The sequence below is a fragment of the Vitis vinifera genome, chromosome 9, assembly GCF_030704535.1.
Source record: "Vitis vinifera cultivar Pinot Noir 40024 chromosome 9, ASM3070453v1".
NCBI classification, from domain to species: Eukaryota; Viridiplantae; Streptophyta; class Magnoliopsida; order Vitales; family Vitaceae; genus Vitis; species Vitis vinifera.
The window spans coordinates 6491999-6514016 of record NC_081813.1 but is presented as its reverse complement, the minus strand read 5'-3'; the positions used below and the strand labels follow the sequence as shown (position 1 = coordinate 6514016).

The 22018-nt window shown below is 30.0% G+C and overlaps 2 protein-coding genes across 2 annotated transcripts; one reads left to right on the top strand and one right to left on the bottom strand.

The window, feature by feature from the left end:
* The first annotated feature begins 3587 nt into the window (after positions 1-3587).
* LOC100255950 (probable polygalacturonase At3g15720) lies at positions 3588-6647 on the top strand. Its single transcript, XM_010656477.3, has 10 exons — positions 3588-3659; positions 3789-3926; positions 4449-4586; positions 4741-4923; positions 5023-5049; positions 5203-5410; positions 5522-5603; positions 5802-5910; positions 6020-6133; positions 6352-6647. Exons 1-10 carry the CDS (start codon positions 3645-3647, stop codon positions 6580-6582), a joined length of 1245 nt encoding a protein of 414 aa, XP_010654779.1. The 5' UTR covers positions 3588-3644; the 3' UTR covers positions 6583-6647.
* A 2039-nt stretch (positions 6648-8686) lies between these two features.
* On the bottom strand, positions 8687-21619 carry LOC104880315 (uncharacterized). The gene is made up of 19 exons (XM_019222076.1): positions 21508-21619; positions 17176-17210; positions 16923-17054; positions 16544-16678; positions 16194-16349; positions 15924-16102; positions 15732-15849; positions 15532-15651; positions 15355-15429; positions 15207-15289; positions 11795-11882; positions 11423-11557; positions 11106-11258; positions 10777-10984; positions 10545-10626; positions 10353-10470; positions 10158-10271; positions 9847-10053; positions 8687-8764 (listed from the first exon to the last, which is right to left on the bottom strand). Exons 1-19 carry the CDS (start codon positions 21617-21619, stop codon positions 8687-8689), a joined length of 2328 nt encoding a protein of 775 aa, XP_019077621.1.
* Between the last annotated feature and the right edge of the window lie 399 nt (positions 21620-22018).

Genomic DNA, 22018 nt, shown 5'->3' with positions numbered 1-22018 from the left:
CTCAAGATAATCAAGAATATTGCTATGGACAAAGAGATTTTTATGTGGAAAACCTCCATACTAATTATGAAGATAAAAAAACCATGAGGTCTAAAACTGCCAATCTAAATCCACTATATGAGATCATGTTACAAAGATTTACCTGACCATTTTACCTTTAAGACTTATTTTCCAGTATTTACAACTTGATCCATGTCCATGATAAGGTAACCTCTAATTGCTCCAATGAATACTCTTTAGCCTCGTTGAAGGGATGTGGGTCTTTAATCCTAGATTTTTTAATGAAACATTCGAATGAGAGATTGAGAATGGTGTGACTTGTTAGGCTTTCTCTCAAGGAGACTCTCTATTAATCCCAACAATAATAAATATCTCCTTAACCCTAGAAGGGATATAATGGGGTATATATGTATAGGCCTAGAGACTGAAGAGGGTTGGTATTTCAAGGTTTCTAAATAGTATTTCCCAAAAAATCATAGGTGGGTGTCAGTAGATAGCGCAACTAGTTGAGTTTCGTAGTGGTGGCAACAACAAATTAATTTGTATTCAACATGTTAAAAATAGATGTTGCAATAACATTTATCTTCGATCTGGATGGATTCAAAGAAGAGACTAATGGCAAGCTAATATCTAGTGTTAATGATGGAAAAGTAGCATAGGAGCATATAATATTTCAGAACCTAATTCAACATATGGCACATGAGGCAAAGTAGAAGGTAGAGTTGAGGGCAGAGTTGATGGTGATAAAGAAGTAGAGAATAAAATAAGGGAACTGGTATTGGTAGAAAGCAAAGAAGAAGAATAATGGACATGAAGAAATAACAAAAGATAAAGTTTAACACATAATTAGCCAACCCAGTGAAAATATCATAAAAAAATATAAATATAAATGGAACTTTCAAATATAAACCTCAAAACTAAAAAAAGCAATGAAAATGAAAAAGAATAGCGATTGACAAGAATGACTTTGAAAATAGAAGTAGTATGGTTGGCAATGGTTTAAGATTAGAAGAAGAAAATTTTGGTAGGTTTGAACAAGATAGATTTGGAGTTTCTAGCTGTAAATATGCATTGGAACTAGGATATTACAATATTCACGGTGGTAAGGAAGGAGGCATTGATAGACTAGGTGGAGTTCGAAGCAAAGATTGTTGGTATAAATGAGGAAGCCTATTTGGTGGGCCATAGTATCCTTGCCAGTAATGGGCATAGCCAGACCTTTACCATTTGTGGCAGGGAAAGGCAATGTAGGGCCCCAAGATCCTCAATTTGCTTCATGTTATAATGACAAACTTCGATATCATATAGAGAAGGAAAGAGATTGAGAAAATATCTATATACAATTAACATTTGAGAGGATAAACCTCGTCTCCTACTCTAATTCAAACTAATAATAGTCTTCAACTCTAAGTTAAATTAATAATAAATAAATACTAATATTTAAATTAAGGATAAATATTAACTTTGGGATTTTAATGGTGATGACTACTTACCATATTTTTAGTTCATAGTTCATTCTCTAATGGTGAATTATGTTGGATAAGTAATAAGTTAGGATAAAGAGAAGAGTTATGTCGGGCTCATGAAATTACCCTTAAAGATTGGTTATACCATGACAAATTCAACTTATGACTTAGACTTTGTTATACTTGAATGGAAAACTCATCTTCGATCGATGCTTAGGAACTAGAGCTCAAGAATCCCTTATGGAGTATCTCAAGTCCTTAATGGACTAGATCAATTATCTTGACTTGAGACAACTCCCAGTAAGCTCCTAGTGCTATGGTTTAGCAAGCAAAGAGGATGCAAAGGATTTAGAGACTTGTATCCAGAGTACTAATTCGTAAGGGTGAGTCATTTGGAGATATTTGAGAAGGGCTTCTATTGAATACTCTCCATTTAAGAATACCTAGAAGTAATCTTGATTGTATCAAATTGAGTAGAGGACATGTAATGGAAAGAAGGGAGCTTAAGCCACCACCAATCCTCAACAATTTTTTTTTTCAAAATGTTTTTCATTCAGTTTTAACTTTAGTTTATTTCAATTTCTCCCATGTTTTCAACAAGATTAATTATCGCATTTTCAATAAACATTTAAATGAAGATTTTGTCCTAAGAATGTCCATGCATTCTTTTAACCTTTCCATTTCCTCCTATGCCCTTAAGGTCACCTCCCTGTGGGTGATACTTATTCATTGGGACATTAAACTACAATAGAGTCCTTATACTTGAGAATTTCATACCTTGACATACATACATACATACATACATACATACATACATTCATACATACATACATACATACATACATACATACATTCATACATACATACATACATACATATATATATATATATATATATATATATATATATATATATATATATATATATATATATATATATATATATGTATGTATGTATGTATGTATGTATGTATGTATGTATGTATGTATAAAGAATTAAATTAAAAGAAAATATTTGAAATGATTTTAAAAAATAAAAAATAAAATTTAACTAATGAAATTTAGCAACATATCAAATTTTAAACTATTAATTTCTTCTTAATAACTAGTTATATTTTAGTAAGAATTCAAATACTTTGTTTTCTTCTAATAAATGATTAATTTTATTTCCATTTATAATTTGAATTTGAATTAAGTTACTTAACCAAGAATTGCGTTTTTTGGGTACAAAATTCTTAATGCTACATTTTTGAACCATAAGAGATAATTAATGGCATAGTTATATTAGATGTTTTAAAAAAATTGAGGAAAGATAGGGGGAAATTAAGTGAGGAAAAAAAAAGACATGAAATAATTTACATAATTGACGATTCAAGATGTTAAAAATTTTTTAATTTGTTTTTAATTATTTAATTATTATTTTAAAATGTATTTTCACTCTTAATTACAATGTTTCATCAACAAAGTTTGTTTGAAATATTGGTAAATAAACAATAATGAGAGATGATGTGGATTCATACTAAATTGTAAAACAAAAAGTTAAGGGATGTGAAGTAAATTTGTGAGTAGGTATTGATTGATAGTGCATTGATAGAGTCAAGCTAGAAGAGGATTTTTTTCCATTTAAAGACAAGAAAATATATAATCCTTAAATGAGAGTTAAAGATATAGCCATGAATTAAATTTTATTAATTGCATAAAGATTAAATAAGCGACTAGAAATTAAAGATAAGAGTCAACTCTTAACATCATCACAGAAAAAGTAAATTTTTATCACAATTTTATGGCCTTTTTCGTCCATGTATTTTTTTAGTGAGCTGTGTGATACTCATCCATTACAAAGCAGTTTTCTTTAATAATTTGGCTATAAATGCAAATATTAAAATATATATGTGCTCACCAAAGAGGAAATGACTCATTTAATGGGAGATTACAGGCCAAATATCATGCATTTTTGTCTGTATTTTAAATGGAGGTAATAAAACTTTAAAAATCTTCAAATTTGGAAAGTAACATTAAATTTTTCAATTGGGAATCCAAGGTTTGACTGTAACAATATTATTTTAATTTGAAACTGCTGAAGTCAAACTTTTGAAATTTCTAAATCACCAATATATATAGAGAAGAGCATGCATTCACATAGATGTAGTCTTATCTTCTTAACTAACTCCCTTTCACTATGATTCACATCATGGTACGAAGGAATGCTTCTGTGCCTTGGCAGGCCAAAATTGGCCAAAATGTTTTATCTTTTACTTCTAACTAGTTGATTATCATTGATTTTTCCACTGGTGATTCTCACATTTGCAGATATGCTATGCAGGATTTTTCTATCTTGATTTGCTTAATTTTGAGCATGGCCTCATCTGGATCAAGCAATGTTGCACTTAATGGTAGAACCACTACTTTTAATGTGCTAGATTTTGGAGCAATTGGAGATGGAGTGACAGATGATTCTCAAGTAAGTTCTAGATCTCCACAACTAGCTATGCATTATAATTAAGGTTATGTTTGGTTCTTAAAAAATTTTAGGAAAAATGTAAGGAAAAGAAAATAAAGAGGAAAAGTTGAAAAAATAAAAAATAAAGAGAAAAAAATTGAAATTAATAAATCATCTTTATATGTTTCTTCAAAACCATTTTATTTTATTTTTTCATTATATAAAGGTTAAATAATTTTAAAATGTATAAATTTCCAACTAATTTTAAATATATGTGATTTTTTTTCTTCATATTTTTCATAGTAAAACAAAACATAAGAAAATCATTTTTTTTAATATTCTTTTCTTTCTTTAATACTTTATTTTTCGGGAACTAAACATAACCTAAATGTGAATGTAAAGCTAATTAATGACGCACTACACAAATTTTCAAGTATAGAAATTAATAGTTGACTATCTCTCTTTACGTGGGAAATAAATTTCATGTACTTTCAACACGTAAAAACAGTTACACATTAGCTTCTGTTTTCATTAAATGTTCAGGCTTTTCTGAAGGCATGGAACGCAGTTTGCACTGCCCGAACAACCAGTGCCATGCTTATAATTCAAAGGAAGAAGACATTCTTGTTGAGCCCTACGGTCTTCAGCGGCCCATGCAAACCTCCTCAAATACATGTTCTGGTACTTTATCATTAGAAACTGATGATTAATTAATCTATTTTGTTCAATGGTTCGCTCACCCTATGTTTAAGTTCTAGTAAGAAAAGAAAAAAAAAAAGTGGAAGCCAATTTTCCCATGACAAATTTTAACAATAATTTCCCATTTGAATGGCAGGTTTTAGGAGATATTACTGCACCTAAAACAAGATCAGCATGGGGACGCTCAAGTTATTGGCTCATTTTCCAGTACATAGATGGGTTTATTATCAATGGAAAGGGAACACTTGATGGGCAAGGGTCTAGTTGGTGGCCATCACTCTATTATAAACAGGAACTACTGAATGATACTAATTCATATGTGGGTTAACAGCAATGCATCAGCTACTTTCCCTTCTTTCAACATCATTATTTATTCTTTTTCTTTATTCATCTAACACTTATGTTTTTTCATGTCTAGGATATGGATGACGTAGCAAGACCCATTGTAAGTAGAGGCTTTGGCTCTTATCATTTACTTTTATCATCTTGCATCTGAAATGAATTTTCTGCTCTTGTTCATTATGTTGTACACAACACCAGCCCCAGCCCTAGGATATGTATGATTTTCCACAAATAATATATATTTGTTGGTGGACAGGCATTGGGATTCTCTTTCTGCAATAATCTTCAAATCTATGGACTAAATGTTATCAACAGCCCTAGTAAACATGTTAAACTATTCAGATGCAATGGTGCAATTCTCTCAAACCTTAACATAAAGGCCCCTAAAGAAAGCCCTAATACAGATGGTATTGTCATTGGCGAGTGTAGCCAAATTCAAGTGCATGACAACAACATTGGAACCGGTATTTATTCGTTCTTTCATTTTGTAATACAATTATAATTATCCTGCTTCTATAGTTAATTTATTTACTTTAGTTAATTCATTGATTCATTTATTGTGACAATGGTTATAGGTGATGACTGTGTTGCTATTCTTAAGGGGTCCTCCAATATAAACATTAGCCGTGTAGCATGTGGACCTGGCCATGGTATAAGGTTTGTCATATGCTCCTTATAGCCTCTAATTTAATGTGTTCGGCGGATTAGAATTTTACTCAAGTTATTTTCTTCATCATGGTCACTAGGCATACCAGTGGGTGAAATAGATAGTTTAGTTTTTTCATTTAGGACGCCTGATTGACTATTTTAATTTACCATTTTTCTTCTCTTGAACTGGAAAATGCTTTCATGCAGCATTGGAAGTTTAGGAATGAATGGAGCATATGATACTGTAGAAGAAATACATGTACAAGACTGTAGTTTCACCGGAACTCAGAATGGAATAAGGATCAAGACATGGCAGGTATGAGGCTTCAGTCCAAAACCATTTATTAGACTTTTCTCATGAATCAATTCAAGGGTACACATTTCCATTTTTTGTCTTTTTAATTTATTTTTTTATAATTGTTCAGGGAGGGTCTGGATATGCCAGGAAGATCTCATTCCAGGGTATTACACTCAATGCAGCCGAAAACCCTATCATCATCGACCAATATTATTGTCCTCAGCTTCACTGCCCAAACAAAGTAAGAACATTAAGTTTTGTCATGGATATTTAAACACAAAAATTGACATCAAAACCTTAAAATGGTTTCTATCGGCCCATACATTATGGCCTATTAACAGGGAACATAAAATTTAAACCTATGATCTTCAATTTGTTTATGTCCTATAGTAATTGAAAATTTATTGCCTTTGTTTATTAATTTATTTTACTTCACTGTCTTCATTTATAATACTGAAGACATCGGCAGTTAAGGTGAGCGACATTTCATACGCTGGAGTTCAAGGGACGTCAATGACGAAGACTGCCATAAATTTGAGATGTAGTCAAAGCATGGCTTGCACAAACATTGAGCTGAAACGAATCAACATAACATCAGTGGGGCAAAAATTTGTAACTTCTTCATTTTGTCTCAATGCCCATGGAAGAGCTAGTAGATCCATTCCGAATTTGCGTTGTCTAATGAAATAACTCTATATTTTGTTGATTCCAGCATGGATTTATAATAATACTTCATGGGTATTGTTTGGATGAAATTTTAAAACCTTTCATAGGTTTCATATCATATATATGGTGAGTGAAGCTTTATGTCATCAAAAATATGCTGCAATATGTCCTGTGGTTAACTTGTTTAATAACGAGAATAAACTTTCATTGTGGATCGAAGAAAAGTTGATTGCATAACTATGAAATCAATAATTAAGGTATTGTATATGCAATTTTATAAAAGAATTACTATAACTTTTTTGGCAACAAATTAATAAAACCGATATTCAATCGCTTATATTTTTTATTTGTTTTATTATTAAAACTACATATAAGTAGATTCTAAAAATTTAGAAGTTTTAAACATAAGAATAAAATTAAGAAAATTACAAAAATATTTCAGGTTTAAATTGATTTCATTTTTTTTTTTCTATTTCTTCCTCAAATGCCATTACCTTAGGATTAGAATGATAGTGTATACCTATATTGATACAAGTTTGTATTTCCTCCATGATATTGGTGTGCGCCCCCTAATACCTGCACGCACACTAAATGTGAGCTTTATCCCAAACCAACAAGTTCCCATACCCCATCCCACCACCTTAGAGGCACCCATTCTTAACATCTTGACTCTTTCTCTTTGTCCCCCCTTGAGTATCTTCCTCCATCAGTCAACTAAATAACCCCCTTTTCTGGCATTCCTTAATTTTTGGCCTAAAATCTCTTTTGATTTTCTTACTAATTAATTCTGTACTGATTTTCTCCCAAGCTTGGTCTTCTTTAACACACATGTTGTTGCGATGTCAAATGTTCTGTCTTAGTAATGGATTTTTTTATCGAAACAAATACCCCTAAATGCCTCTTAATGGTCCTTACATGAGAGGCTTATTTTTTGGTGTCATCTCCTTCATAACTAATGCCCATAACTATGCCTATAACTCTAGTAGCATAAGTCACGTACTTGCTGGTTTTTGGCCACATTTCCCCTTTGTTCGTCTTCCCAAGTATAAATTTAATTCATGGCTTCAGTAGCCCTCCCTCAATTGCCCTATGCTTTGCTGCCTCATTCTCCTTTAAATCTCATTGCCTTTGCTCTCGACAAAAAGAAATCTCATGTTAGCCCTAGCCTCTTTGCTACTCCAATAGACAAAATTGTGTTTCAATCTCTCTTTGGGTCTTTCTCTCCCTGATTATTTGATTGTTCACCCTTTCTCCCGACTAAAACCTAGGGATGGCAACGGGGTGGGCTTTTTCGGGTACCCGCCCTGCCCCGCCCCTAATGGGACAGAGTTTAAATTTAATAAACGGGTTTGGGACGGGTATGATATTTTTTTTTAAACTCGGGGCGGGTTCGGGTATTGCCTCATTCCGCCCCGTTTACATATAAAATTAATTTTAAAATTAAATTAAATTTTAAAATTAAAATTAATTTAATTTAAAATTTTATTTTGCTATTTTTAATATATAAAATGTTAAAATGTTCCAAATTTCACAAGATGTTCTTGATGAAGCAATAAAGGAACAGGATAAGTAAAAATAGTGTTTGCAATGACACTGAGAATTAATTAGTCTTGTCCAACACAAAAGGAATAATTTGGATTTGGAATTTACCATCAATGGTATTGATAGTTGAAGAGAGATAAGGATGATTTTTGTCATTGATTCCATACAATCATATCCTATAAGAATGGTATGAAATTGGAAGCACCATGATGATGGTAGAAGCGTTTATGGAGATAAGAGTGTTCAGGGCATTGACCATTTTAGAAAGATTGAAGATTGAGGAAAATGGGCTGATCCATTTTTTATTGAGAGAGAACATTACAATATTCAAGATTGACTTGAAGAGGAAAAGAATAATTTTCTAAGCACTAATTTTCTAAAGTAATGGAATTACCAAAGACTAAAATATTTACATAATATTGACAACTAACAAGAAAATATATTGAACTAGAATATAGAAATTACCCAAAAATAAAATATTTACATAATATTTTCTCAAATCATTGACTATCTATTTCCTTATTAGTTGACAGATCACTTTAGTACTTAAGCTGATCTTCATTCAGGACAACCACAAAAACCGCGATTAGCTTGAGCTGTAGTAATCTTCATTCAGGACAACCACAAAAACCGCGATTAGCTTGAGCTGTAGTAAAAGCATGGCCTGCACCAACATCTTATTGAATCATATCAACATAAAATCAACATGCTCAAAAGATATTGTTTATTCATATTGTATCAATACCAATGGAAGATTTAGCGAAGAGTCACGGTTGGATTTACAAAAAAGTTTTTTTTTATTTTTTTATTTTATTTAAGAAAAGTTTAGGCAAATGAGATTTTTAATTTTAATTTTATTCATATCTAAAATTAATTAGAAAAGCACTTGTTGGAATAACCACGCCCTAGATTTGTTTATGCGGCCAAAAAGTTTTTGCTACAAAAATTTTGTTCCTTGACTTGTATTTATTTTTATGTTGGGAACCAAGAGTTTTTGCTACTAAAGTGTTCTTCCTTCACTTATATTTATCTTTGTTTTAAGAACCAAAACACTAGCACAACTCTCTTAACAAAATGAATCTAATAAGTCATATATGAAGAGAATTGGAATTGGTTACACACATTTTAATTACGCCTACATTTTAGTTCTTTTATCTATTTTTTTTTCTTTTTCAATTTTGGAAAAACATTATAATTAATGGTATTGATTAAATATATAGCAGTTGAAATGTGTATAAAATTGAAAATTGTTTTTGTTGTAGTATATATTATCCTTAAGTGTTTATAAAATTAGAAATATTTATAAATTCACATTTTATCCTATATATATTCTTATAATTATTTCTATTTTTAATAATATAATCATATATCATAATTCGATTACTATACTTAAACCAAGTTGGACCAATAAATCATGACCCAATATTGTTTCCATTAATGAATTGTAACCCAATATCATTTTTGGTTCAATGAGTGGTTTGACTGTTGAAACAATATTAATGATTCCATAAATTTTATATAAATTAGAGAAATTTGTTTGCTTTTCTTTCATAAGAAGAGAACAAATAATTGTTGGATGAATCCAGCCGTCAAAACCTTATTATTTAGATACAACATAAGATTCACTGCATGAGACATGCAATAAATATCATGCGACAACTGGGCTAGCTCTAAATTAAAACTTAACTAAAACAGCTCAAGAAAGGTTGCTCAAGAACCCATGCAATTGAGAAGAGAAGGTTTTACATGGGATGATATTCCCTTAACATTGAGACAATCAGCAGAAGCCGGCTTCGTTGAATCCGAGTTCTTTATGTGGACATTATCAAGCACAATATTGTTGCAGGAATTTTTGTCACCGCAACGCAAAGATATCGCGGGGTCGTCTCCACTTGACGTCCCACCCATATTGGTGTATGATACATCGCTTATTGCCACTGCACTGGTACCCGTCTTCAACATTTTGAGACAATGACAAAAAAAAAGATCATCAGCAAATTATGTCTCAAACTCGATGGAATAAAATATTAAAAATTAGGAAGGGTTACGCTCCTTACATTGTTTTGGCAGGCATTGTTAGGACAGTAAAATTGATCAATGACGATTGGTCTAGCGATATCGTAGAATTTAATGTATTCATATGTTATATTCTTTACTTCTCCATGCCCTCCCTGTAGACAGACTCAAAATTATAAAAAAGTTAGTGCTTTCAGCTTTAAGTTGCCAATCAAGAACTATGTTGCAATAACAACCTGCCATGTCTTGATCCTAACTCCAGTAGTGTTCTTTCCTATAAAATCACAACTCCGCACATGTATTTCTGACACTGTGTCGTAGCCACCATCTACAGGATTTCCAAGTGATCCAATGCTGCAAAAACGTGAATTTTAGTTCTTAATCTGCACTTCATTATTCTAGAATTTGAATATATGTATTCCACCTACCTGATACCATGGCCTGGTCCGCACGTGACGTCTGTGATATTGATGAAGGAACAATTTGTACCAATAGCAATGCAGTCATCACCTACCAATTAAGATAATAATGATGAAAATGTTAATAAAGTGATTATTAGAAGAAAAAAAAAACTCTTGGTGGGTTAGAGTGGAGTGGGTGGGGGGATGAAGATGAACGACATAAATTGAAGTTGTAGAGCTAAAACAATTCCAAACGTACCTGTTCCAATTTTGGAATTCTGGATTTGAATGTGGCTTGAGTCACCAATATCAATGCCATCTGTGTTAGGGCTATCTTCAGGGGCGCTTATAGTGATGTTATTGATGTTTACTCCATTACAACCAGTCATAGAGATATGGGCTTTTTGGGGATTGGTATGTGTCAATCCGTTGATTTCAAGGTCTGTGATAGAAAACAATTGCAGTGCCTGTCCCAAGACATGCCAAATCTTATTGTTAAGCATTGTATATATAGAACTTTGATTTCTATACAACATTTTCTATCCCAGAAAATATGATTGGAAAATAATGAAAACGTCTTCTACTTACGGCTACTCCCTTTCGCTCTGGCCATGAACCTGCCCCTTGACCATCTATAGTTCCACTTCCAGTCAAAGTAAGCCCTCCCAAATACGCGAAGTGGAGCCAATAATTGTTCGAGTACAGGGATTGATCAGTGTTTGCAATAATTTGTCCTGCTACCTATGGAGAAATTCATGAAAAAAGAGAAGACCAATTTCCATCAATTATCTTCTAAATTCAGGTTTTGAATTCTATCATGCTGAAAATTATCAAAATGCATACCACACTTCATTAATTTGAATAAAACATTGTTTAGTTCTCTATAGTTTCAACAAATTAATAACCTGAATATTGATACGGGTTGGCACACATGGACCCCAAAATTTGGCAGGATTCACTAAGAATGTCTTTGCTGGTATATTCATGGTAGCATCCGGTGACTGAGCTTTGCACGTTTCATTCCACGCCTTCAGAAATGCCTGTACATTTATGGAACATAAATGATATCTTTTCTATCTTTTTATCCTCTATGGTGAAGTCTCCCATATAATACAAACAAAAAGAGCTCAAAGTGGAGTATCCATTTGTCTCCAAATTCTTCATAAATAGTACTAATGGGCATATAAAGATACGACGATATTGCTAACTAAAAGAATCATTTACCATCCTCTTCTAGCTAATTCTCAGTACCAACACAGAGAGAAAGGGATGATTACCTGAGAATCATCGGTTTTTCCATCACCAACAGCTCCATAATCCATCACATCAAAATAAGGCGAGGTTGCATTTGTAGAACTGCTCAAGCTGGATAATATTACCATGCATAAAATAAAGAAAGAGAAACGATCCTGCATGCATAAACCGTTAATATATATATATATATATATATATTCTCACTTGTAAGAATTCAAGTAGTCCTTGAAACATTTGAAATTTAGAAGCGGTAAAGATAAAACAGAGCTGAACATGTAAGGTCATTCTACTATGTACCTTCATATTGGTGAGAAAGATGCTCACCATTCTATCGTCACAGTAAACTACACAATCAGTAGTACTAGAAAGTTTTACGTTTGGGTTCTAACCCCTGATGTTCCTTTCTATATAATAGGTTTTCAAGTCGTATTTTCAGTATAAAAAGATTATGATATCCGAAATATATACAATGTTTTTTTAAGGCATGAAGTGTGGTATGGATGGATGATATTTCCATAAATATATGAACAAGATCAATGTATATAAGGACATTGAACAACATTTACTAATTTACATTTGTTACTTCCTTCCATTTTTATAAGATATTTGACACATTTCTGTCTACCCATTTACTACTTTTTGTTATTATTATTGATACCAATCATTTTTTTTAATTAGAGATTTTCTTTTAAATTGAAATAAAATGTCTTTATTTGGATCATTGAAAGTTTAAAGGAAAGAAATCCCCAAAAAGAAAAATAGAAAAAAAAAAGTACCAAAAGAAAAGAAAATATAATTTTTTTTTTCTTTAATTTGGTTGGGTAGAAAGTTTTTTTTTTTTTTTTTTTTTTATAGAAAAAAACAAAACTTGCATTCCCAAAGAATGCATTCTTCTTTACTAGATTTGTTGAAAGAAAAAAAAATTAAAAAGACATGAAATAATATAAAATGTACAAACACATTGAAATCACTAGGACATAAGCTGACCCTAACTTAACTAAGAAATAATCAACCTAAGCCCAGTCTAACTCAATCACTAACTTGAAATACACTCATTCCAAACCTAATCCATCATCATTTTTCTAAGCTCAGGTTGAATTTGGTTGATCAAGTTGGTCTTGTTGATCAAATTATATGATTCAAAATTCATTCATACAATTTTTTAAAAACCTTTTATATGCCAAAATTTTAGAATAGTAGAAAAAATGTACAACATTTTGAATATGTTTAAATCATAATATAAGGGCTTAAATTATTTAATTATGTGTCAATTAGTACTAGATTAATTCATAATAAGGACACTATACAAAATATTCAAAAAATACAACCAAAACAAAAGAATTTACAACATAAATCCAAAAGGTCAAATTATTTAATTTTGTCCCATTTAACACCAAATTAATTCACAATAAGGACATTATATAGAACAATCAACATATGACTGGAACAAAGGAACTTACAAAATAAATCTTAAAATAATATCTAGAAAAGGATTTTCATAATAACAAATTTGGACAATCTCCTATGTGTCACCAAGTTATGTAATTAGGTCCCATTTAATACCAAATTAATTCAAAACCACATTGGTAAGAAATAAAGCAAATTTCAATAACATATCAAAATGAATTTATTTGACTACCCTAGAAATATGATAAAATCAAGAAAAAAAATTATAAAATACATTCAGTATGTCTATATTACAAGAAAAAGAGTGACATGATTAAATTGTACAACGAGTATATTTAAAACAAGCTAAACCGCCCCTAACTATAGAACATGTTAATGTAGTAGGTGAAGGAAAAAAAAAATTCCACTTGGAAAAATGTTTTTTTAACAAAACATGGTCCTAAAACTAACTTTAAGAAGTGTAGATTAAAAGAAAAAACAAACAAAATTAATGAAGTTAAGAAAAAAATTTAATTTTGTAGAATCCATTCAAGTACCCAAAATAGGGTCAAAATGGAACCTATGTAAAAACTAATTTAGATCTCTTAATTGAACAATGATGTTAAGTCCAAATTAAATTTGTTTGACAAGTTTAAGAAGTTAATTATACAAACATCAAAATATTGTTAGGACATTGAGTGCTTTGATTCCATTTTTTTCATCACAAAGGTTAGCGAGTCAAGCAAAGTGGAAGTAGGTTTTTGTTTGGAAACAAGGAGTAAAATAGATCTTAGGCATAAACAATCAATCATCTTCAATAATCATCCAATCAATGAATATTAACAATCTGTGTAGCCTATACTTCCACACTAACCAAAGATAATTTCGATATCAAGCAAAATGGAAGAAAAAGAGAGAGATGGAGAGGTGATCATAATCAAGATGTGAAAAAAAATTAAAGAAAACATACTTCTTCTTAGCAAAGGGTTATGGGTTCGAATCATCGGAGTAGAAGAAAACCTATTTGTTATTCAAGAAAACTTTAGGCAAATGAATTTAATTTTTTTTATTCATATCTAAAATTAATTAGACACGAACATGTTCAAATAACCATGCCATGGATTTGTTTTTATGCTAAAATAGTTTTTGCTACAAAAGTATTCCTCAACTTATATTTATTTTTGTATTGGGAAACAAAAGTTTTTTCTACCGAAGTATTATTCCTCAAGTTACATTTATTTTTGCATTCAAAACCAAAAGTTTTTGCTACAAAAATGTCCTTCCTCCTCTTATATTTATCTTTGTTTTGAGAACAAACACTTGCAACTCTCTTAGCAAGATGAATATAATAAGTCATATATAAGGAGAATTGAAATTGGTTAGACATTTATAATTTAATTATACCTAGATTTTTGTGTTTCTATTTACTCTTTTGTCTTTTTTAATTTCGGAAAAACACTATAAATGATCTTGATCAAGTATATAGCTATTGAAATGTGAATGAAGTTATATAATAAAATTTGTTTTCATTGTTGTATATATCATACTTATAGTAGCATTTAAAAAATAAGAAATATCAATACATGCACATTCTATCCTTAGGATGATTTGATTTGTAAATGTTAAATAAGGTACATTTCTAACTTTTCATAATTATTTCTATTTTTAATAATATATAATTATGTATCACAACTCGATTATTGTAGTTAAACCAAGTAGGACCAATGAATCATAATCCAATATTGTTTCGACTAATAAATTTAACTCAACATCAATTTTGATTTAATGAGTGGTTTGATTCTTGAAACATTATTAATAATTCCATAAATTCTATATAAATCAGAGAAATTTGTTTGCTTTTTGTTCATAAGAAAAAAAACAAATAATAGTTTTATGAAACCGGCCCTCAAAACCCTTATCATTAAGTTACTACATAAGAATCACTACATGAGACATGGAACAAATACCATATGCAAATGGGTTCTAAACTAAAATAACTCTTTACGTCCATGGAGTCCTAAATGAATGGTTGCTCAGGAACTCAAGCACTTATCAGCAGAAGGTTGTACATCGGATGCTGTTCCATTAACATTAAGACAATTAGCATAAGCCGACTCTGATGGATCTGAGCTCTTTATGTGGACATCATCAAGCACATATTGGTGCAGGAATTTTTGTCACCGCAAAGCAAAGATACCACCTTGTCTCTACTTGACGTCCCGCTGATTCTGGTATATGAGACATTGCTTATTGCCAATGCACTGGTATTCATCTTCAACATTTTGTGACAATGAGAAAAAGAGATCGTCAGCAAATTGTGTCTCAAACTGAATGGAATTAAATATTAAAAATTGGGAAGGGATCCACGCCTTACATTGTTGTTGTGTTTGCAGGCACCGTCAGGACAGTAAAATTGATCAATGACAATTGGTCTAGCGATATTGTTGAATGTAATGTCTTGATATGTTATATTCTTTACTTCTCCATGCCCTCCCTGTAGAAGTACACCAATGTATAAAAAATTTGTGCTTTTAGCTCTAAGTTGCCAGTCAAGAACCATGTTGTAGTAACAACCTGCCATGTCTTGATCCTAACTCCAGTAGTGTTTTGTCCTGTAAAATTACAACTCTGCACATATACTTTTGACACTGTGTCGAAGGTACCTTCCGTAGGGTCTCCTAGTGATCCAATGCTGTAACAATGTGAATTTTAGTTCTTATATTTCACTTCATTGCTCTAAAATTTGAATATTTGTATTTCACTTACCTGATACCATAGCAACTAATATCAATGCCATCTGTGTTAGGGCTATCTTCAGGGGCACTTGTAGTGATGTTAGAGACGTTTTCTCCATCACAGTTGTGCAAAGAGATATGGGACTTTTGGGGATTGATATGTGTCAATCCTTTAAGTTCAAGGTCTTCGCAATAATTAAATTTCAGTGCCTGTCATGCCATGTATATAACTTTGATTTCAATAAAATATTTCTATCGAAGAAAAAATGATTGAAAGATAATGAAAACGTCTTCTACTTACAGTTACTCTCGTGTTTTTCTCTTCCCATGAACCTGTCCCTTGGCCATCTGTAGTTCCATTTCTGGTCAAAGCAAGCCCTTTCACATGTGAGAAGCAGAGCCAATGATTGTCTGAGTGTAGGGATTGATCAGTGTTCACAATAATTTTTCCTGCTAACTGTGGAAAATATCATGAAAAAAGAAGAGACCAATCTCCATCAGTGACCTTCTAAATTCAGGTTTTGAATTCTATTATGTTGAAAATTTAGGGTACATTTCAAATAGAATTTGAGGATGATCGAATGCATACGATGCTTTATCAATTTGAATAAAACATTATTTAGTTCTCTATAGTGTCAATAAATTAATCACCTGAACATTGATACAGGTGGGCGCACATGGACCCGAAAATATGACAGGATTCAATAAGAATGTCTTTGTTGGTATATTAAGGGTAGCATTTTGTGATTGAACTTTGCAGGTTTCATTCCACGCCTTCAGAAATGCCTGTACATACATGGAACATAAATGATATCTTCTCTATCTTTTTATCCTCTTTGGTTAAGTCTCCTATATAATACAAACAAAAAGAGCTGAAAGTGCAGTATCCATTAGTCTCCAAATTCTTCATAAATAGTACAAACGGGCATATAAAAATATGATGATATTGCTAACTAAAGGATTCAATCACCATCCTCTAGATCTTCTAGCTAAATTCTCAGTACCAACACAGAGAGAAAGGGATAATTACCTGAGAATCATCGGTTTTTCCATCACCAAGAGCTCCATAATTCATCACATCAAAACAAGGCGAGTCTGCATTGGTGGTACTGCTCAAGCTGGATAATGTTACCATGCATAAAATAAAGATGGAGAAACGATCCTGCGTTCATAAGCCATTAATACATTCTCATTTGTAAGAATTTAGGTAGTCCTCGAAACATTTAAAATTTAGGAGTAAAGATAAAACCTAGCTGAATATGTAAGGTCATTCTACTATGTACCTTCCTGTTGGCGAGAGGGATGCTCACCATCCTATCTTCACAGTAAACCACACTATCAGTAGTACTACAAAGCCTTACGTTTGTGTTATAACCACTGATATTCCTGTTTATATAATAGGGTTGGAAGCTATGTGGTTGTGGTATACATTAGATGTTTCCATATATGATTGATTTTGTACATTTTCCTATTGTCAATGATTGTTAGTACACTATCTAATTGACATTTCAATTTTGTAATTTAATACGTATTTAACATAAAATTTTTCTCTATATTAATTGTTTCTAGAAAGTTATTTGAATGTCCATACCTTCTCCTTTCATTTTGTTGAGCTAACTAATATTTAATATTTTAATTTTTCATAAAACGTTTGACATAACTTTTGTTTGGTATTCATTATTTGTTGAAATTATTGTTATAAGTTATTTTATTATTATATTATAAATGATAATGATAATAATAATAATACCAACAACAACGATAATAACAATAATAATAATAATAATAATAATAATAATAATAATTTTTTAGTTAGTAGAGCATGGTATATACTTGGAAGAGTAGAACGAATATCTGACATAGTTAGCTATCATGATTGCTAATACTGATTACTATATCGAATTTGATAACATTTTATTATATAGAAAAATATTCGAATATTTTTAATTCCATATTTTTTTTGTTTTACCTTATTGTTGTTAATATCCATATTTTATTATGTGGTAGATATCTTTTAAATAACCATGCTTTAATTGACATGTTTTCCATCTACAAAGATTATTGGAGATCATCATCATATAATTTTTTTTTAAAAGTTGTAGATATTTCCAAAAGGATGTAAAAATATTTGCTAATTGGCATTTGTTGTTTCCTTAATTTCATGTTTATAAGATATTGAACACATTTCTACTACCCATTTACTACTTTTTGTTATTATTATTGATATCAATAAATTTTTTATTAGATATTTTCTTGGGAAATCCCTATAAATTGCCTATATTGGGATCCTTGAAACTTTAAAGGAAAGAAATTTGGAAGGAAAAATATAAATAAATAAATAAATAAAAGAAAGAGAGAGTATATATAACTTGGTTGTGTAGAAAAGTTTTAAAAAAATTTACATCCCTAAAGAATGCATTCTTCTTTATTAGATCTGTTGATGAAAAAATTGAAATAGAAATAAAATAATATAAAAAGTACAAACATTTTGATATGGCTATAACTTAAACCAACCTTAACTTCACCTCTAACCCAAAGTACACTCAACCCAAATCCAATTCAACATCTTTTTTCTAAGCTCAAGTTGAGTTTAGTTGATCGGGTTAGTCTTGTTGATCAAGTTATATGATTCAAAATCCATTCACATTGTTTTTTAAAAACTTTTTATAAGATGAAATTTTACGATAGTAGCAAAAAAGTAAATATAAATTTATATAACTTAAAAAATGTAAATGATATATGATATAGTTATAGTTTGATATAACTTTTATTAAAAATTTAAAAAGAAAATAAATATTACATAGGATAATATATATTATAAATATAATAAAAATATAAAATAAAGTTTGAGTTAGGCTCAAGTTCAACTGAAATTGAGTTCGAATTTAAAAAAAAAACCTAAATGCAACCAAAGTAATAAAAATAATTATCTAAACCTGCTCAAATGTCAAGTTAGGTTCGGGTGGAATCCAACCCCACCCAAGTTGCACCCCTAAAAATAACTAATAACCCCAAATTCTTCTTTCAAATTTAAGATTGCATTTAGTTTAGAAAACATTTTTCTTAGTTTTCTTATTTTTATTTACCAAAAGAGTTTTTAGTTTCTATATTTCTTTCTTGAAAATATATTTGATCTCTCAAAGTGAAAATTGTTTTTAAAAAATGAAATCTATTTCTTCCATGTAAAAGAAGTTATATATATATGGATACTATATGGTCTTTTATGTGATTTATTCTTTTTTAATTTTTGATATTTTCACTTTTCTAAAAGTACAAAAAAACAAATTGGAGAATATGTTTTAGTTAGGCCATGTTTGATAACTACTTTTCAGAACAATTTTTGTTCTTCAAAATTAAAAAAAGGAAAACACAATTGGGGACCAAAAAACATAAAATAGTTTTCTATTCTTAAAAATAAAAAACAAAATGCTTTTAGAGAACATATTTTTATTGTTTTTAGTTGTTTTATCTTGTTTTTGGATAGTTATTTTATAAAATAATTGGATAAATATAAAAAATGGCTAAAGTAATGCACTACATAGAAAAATTATTTTTTAAAACATAGAAAATAAGTTAAAAGAACATTTCAAGTTACAAACAGATTTTTGTTTTAGAAAATAACCTTGAAAACTGTTAATGTGATATTTTGTAGAACAAAAGTCTATTTGGAAAACTAAAATGTTAATAACTTGTTTTTCTATGTTTTAAAATATATTTTGAAATAAATTTTGCATATAGTATTTTATTTTTAACCATTTTGTAAATTTGTATAATTATTAAAAAAAAAAAAAACCCTTTAAGAAACAAGTGAAAACAAGAAGAAAAAAAAATGTTTTATGAAAACAACCTATTTTCTAATTGCAAAATATGGTTTTCTAGTTTTTTTGTTCAGAAAACTATATTTTAAAATAATTACCAAATAGAGTCTTATTTTCTATATATTTTATTTTTCTAAAAAAATGAGTTTAAAAAATGAAAATTTTGAAAACAACGATTTGGTGTTTTCAAAATATGGTTTATGAAAAACAACCTATTTTCTAATTGCAAAATATGGTTTTCTAGTTTTTTTTGTTCAAAAAACTATATTTTAAAAATAATTACCAAATAGAGTCTTATTTTCTATATATTTTATTTTTCTAAAAAAATGAGTTTAAAAAATGAAAATTTTGAAAACAACGATTTGGTGTTTTCAAAAATTTCTTAAGAAAAGTAGGACTATTTTTTAAAAAAAGAAAAAGAAAACATAGAGGTGAATAAAATAATTTAACATATATAAAAGGAATGCATATATTTATCAATAATATTACAATATTATGGTCCTCTTCTTTTTCTTAAAGGAAATATATAAAGCGAATATAAAAATATTGTATATATACTATTAAAATAACTAATAGAGTAAATAAAAAAATAATAAACAAAAACAATTTACTTAGTTAATTATTTTTCATATGAAAGCATCAATACCAAAAAAAAAAAAGCACAAATGGTCAATTTCTTTATCAATTATAGACATATTATAGTTTTTATTATATTATTAGAATAATTAGTAGAGAAAAAAAAAAGGAATAATCAACAAATATAATTTGATTAATTTCATTATTTTTTTCATGTAAAACAAATTAGTAATAAAGGTTTCCCAATTTTCATTTAAAAAAAAAATCATTTTTTCTAACAAAACATATTTTGAAGGAAAGAAAAATATAAAAAATGAAAATTATTTTTTTAAAACAAAAACTAGAAAATATTTTCTAAACCTAACATAGGCTAATGTTTTTACTTTTTTTGTTTTTTTTTTTGAGCTCAATTCTCCACAAAATCAAAATGGAAAAATACCATCCAAATATATTTTTGGTATATTTTGAAAATAAAAATAAGAATAGTCTAAAACTAGGGTCAACACATTTTATTTGCACCCAAGAGTTAATTAAAATAGCTTCCAAAGAAATATGAAAATTGAAAAACTGGAAGTCCAATAGAAAACACCCAAAGGGGGGGTGTTGGTGAATGGGTCATTTAAAATTTTTTTGTAAAGATTTATATGTTATACCCTATTCTTTTACCCTGTGAGATGTTAGGAACAATCTTTTTCTATTAATTATAGGTAATTCAAACAGAATATCAAATATAGAAAGTATAAACAATAAGGTATTGGATTTTTCTGTGGAAAACACTTACACTAACTATGAATAAAAAACCATGAGGTTTAAGACCTACTAATCTAAATCCACTATACGAAATCAAGTTACACAAATTTATCTAACCACTTTACCCTAAAAACTTACTCTCTAGCACCTACAACTTGATTCATGTCCATGATGCAACAACCCTTAATTACTCTAGTGGATCACTTCATTTTCTCCAAGGGATGAAGGTATTCAACCCAATATTCAAATAACTAATCCTTGAATGAGAGATCAGGAATAGTGTGATACTTTAGGCTTTTCTCTCTAGGAGATTCTTTCTAAAGAAAATAAGGTTTCTCAATGATCTATCTCCAATCTCTAACCCTTTAAGAGCTAATGAGGGGGTTTTTATAGGCAAAAGCCCTAAGAGTTTTGGTTTTGGAAGAGTTCTAAACCAAATTTGGTAGAAAATCAGGGTAAAATCTACATTACCGCTTGAGCCAACCTGCCCATCGCTTGAGTGCCTCAGGAGCTTGAGCAGTATGGCTCGCTTGAGCAGTCTTGAGCGCTTGAGCACTAGGTCACTTAAGCGATCTTGCTCCATTTCAAAATTCATTTTTAAAACCTTTTAAGTTCAAAAACAAAATCGATCCTCTTATTACCTCAACTTAGCCTAATTTGCCACATGTCAAACCTCTTTTGACATACCCGTGACTTCCTGTTAGACGAATAACAATCTTTGATCTTCAATGGAGAGCAAGTCACTATCTAAAAAGACTTCTCTTAAACATTACAAGTAACAAAATTGTCAACATATAAATAAGACTCAATATCCAAACAATCTCCCCCATTGGTAATTTTGTGACAAAACATCGTCACATAAACTCCCCTAAACTCTCATAATAGAGTTTACATAACATACATTAACGCTCAATTAAAACCAAACTAAAGAAATGTTTTGCATCACTTTGTAGTGCTTATCTTCCAGCCCTACAACCTGCAT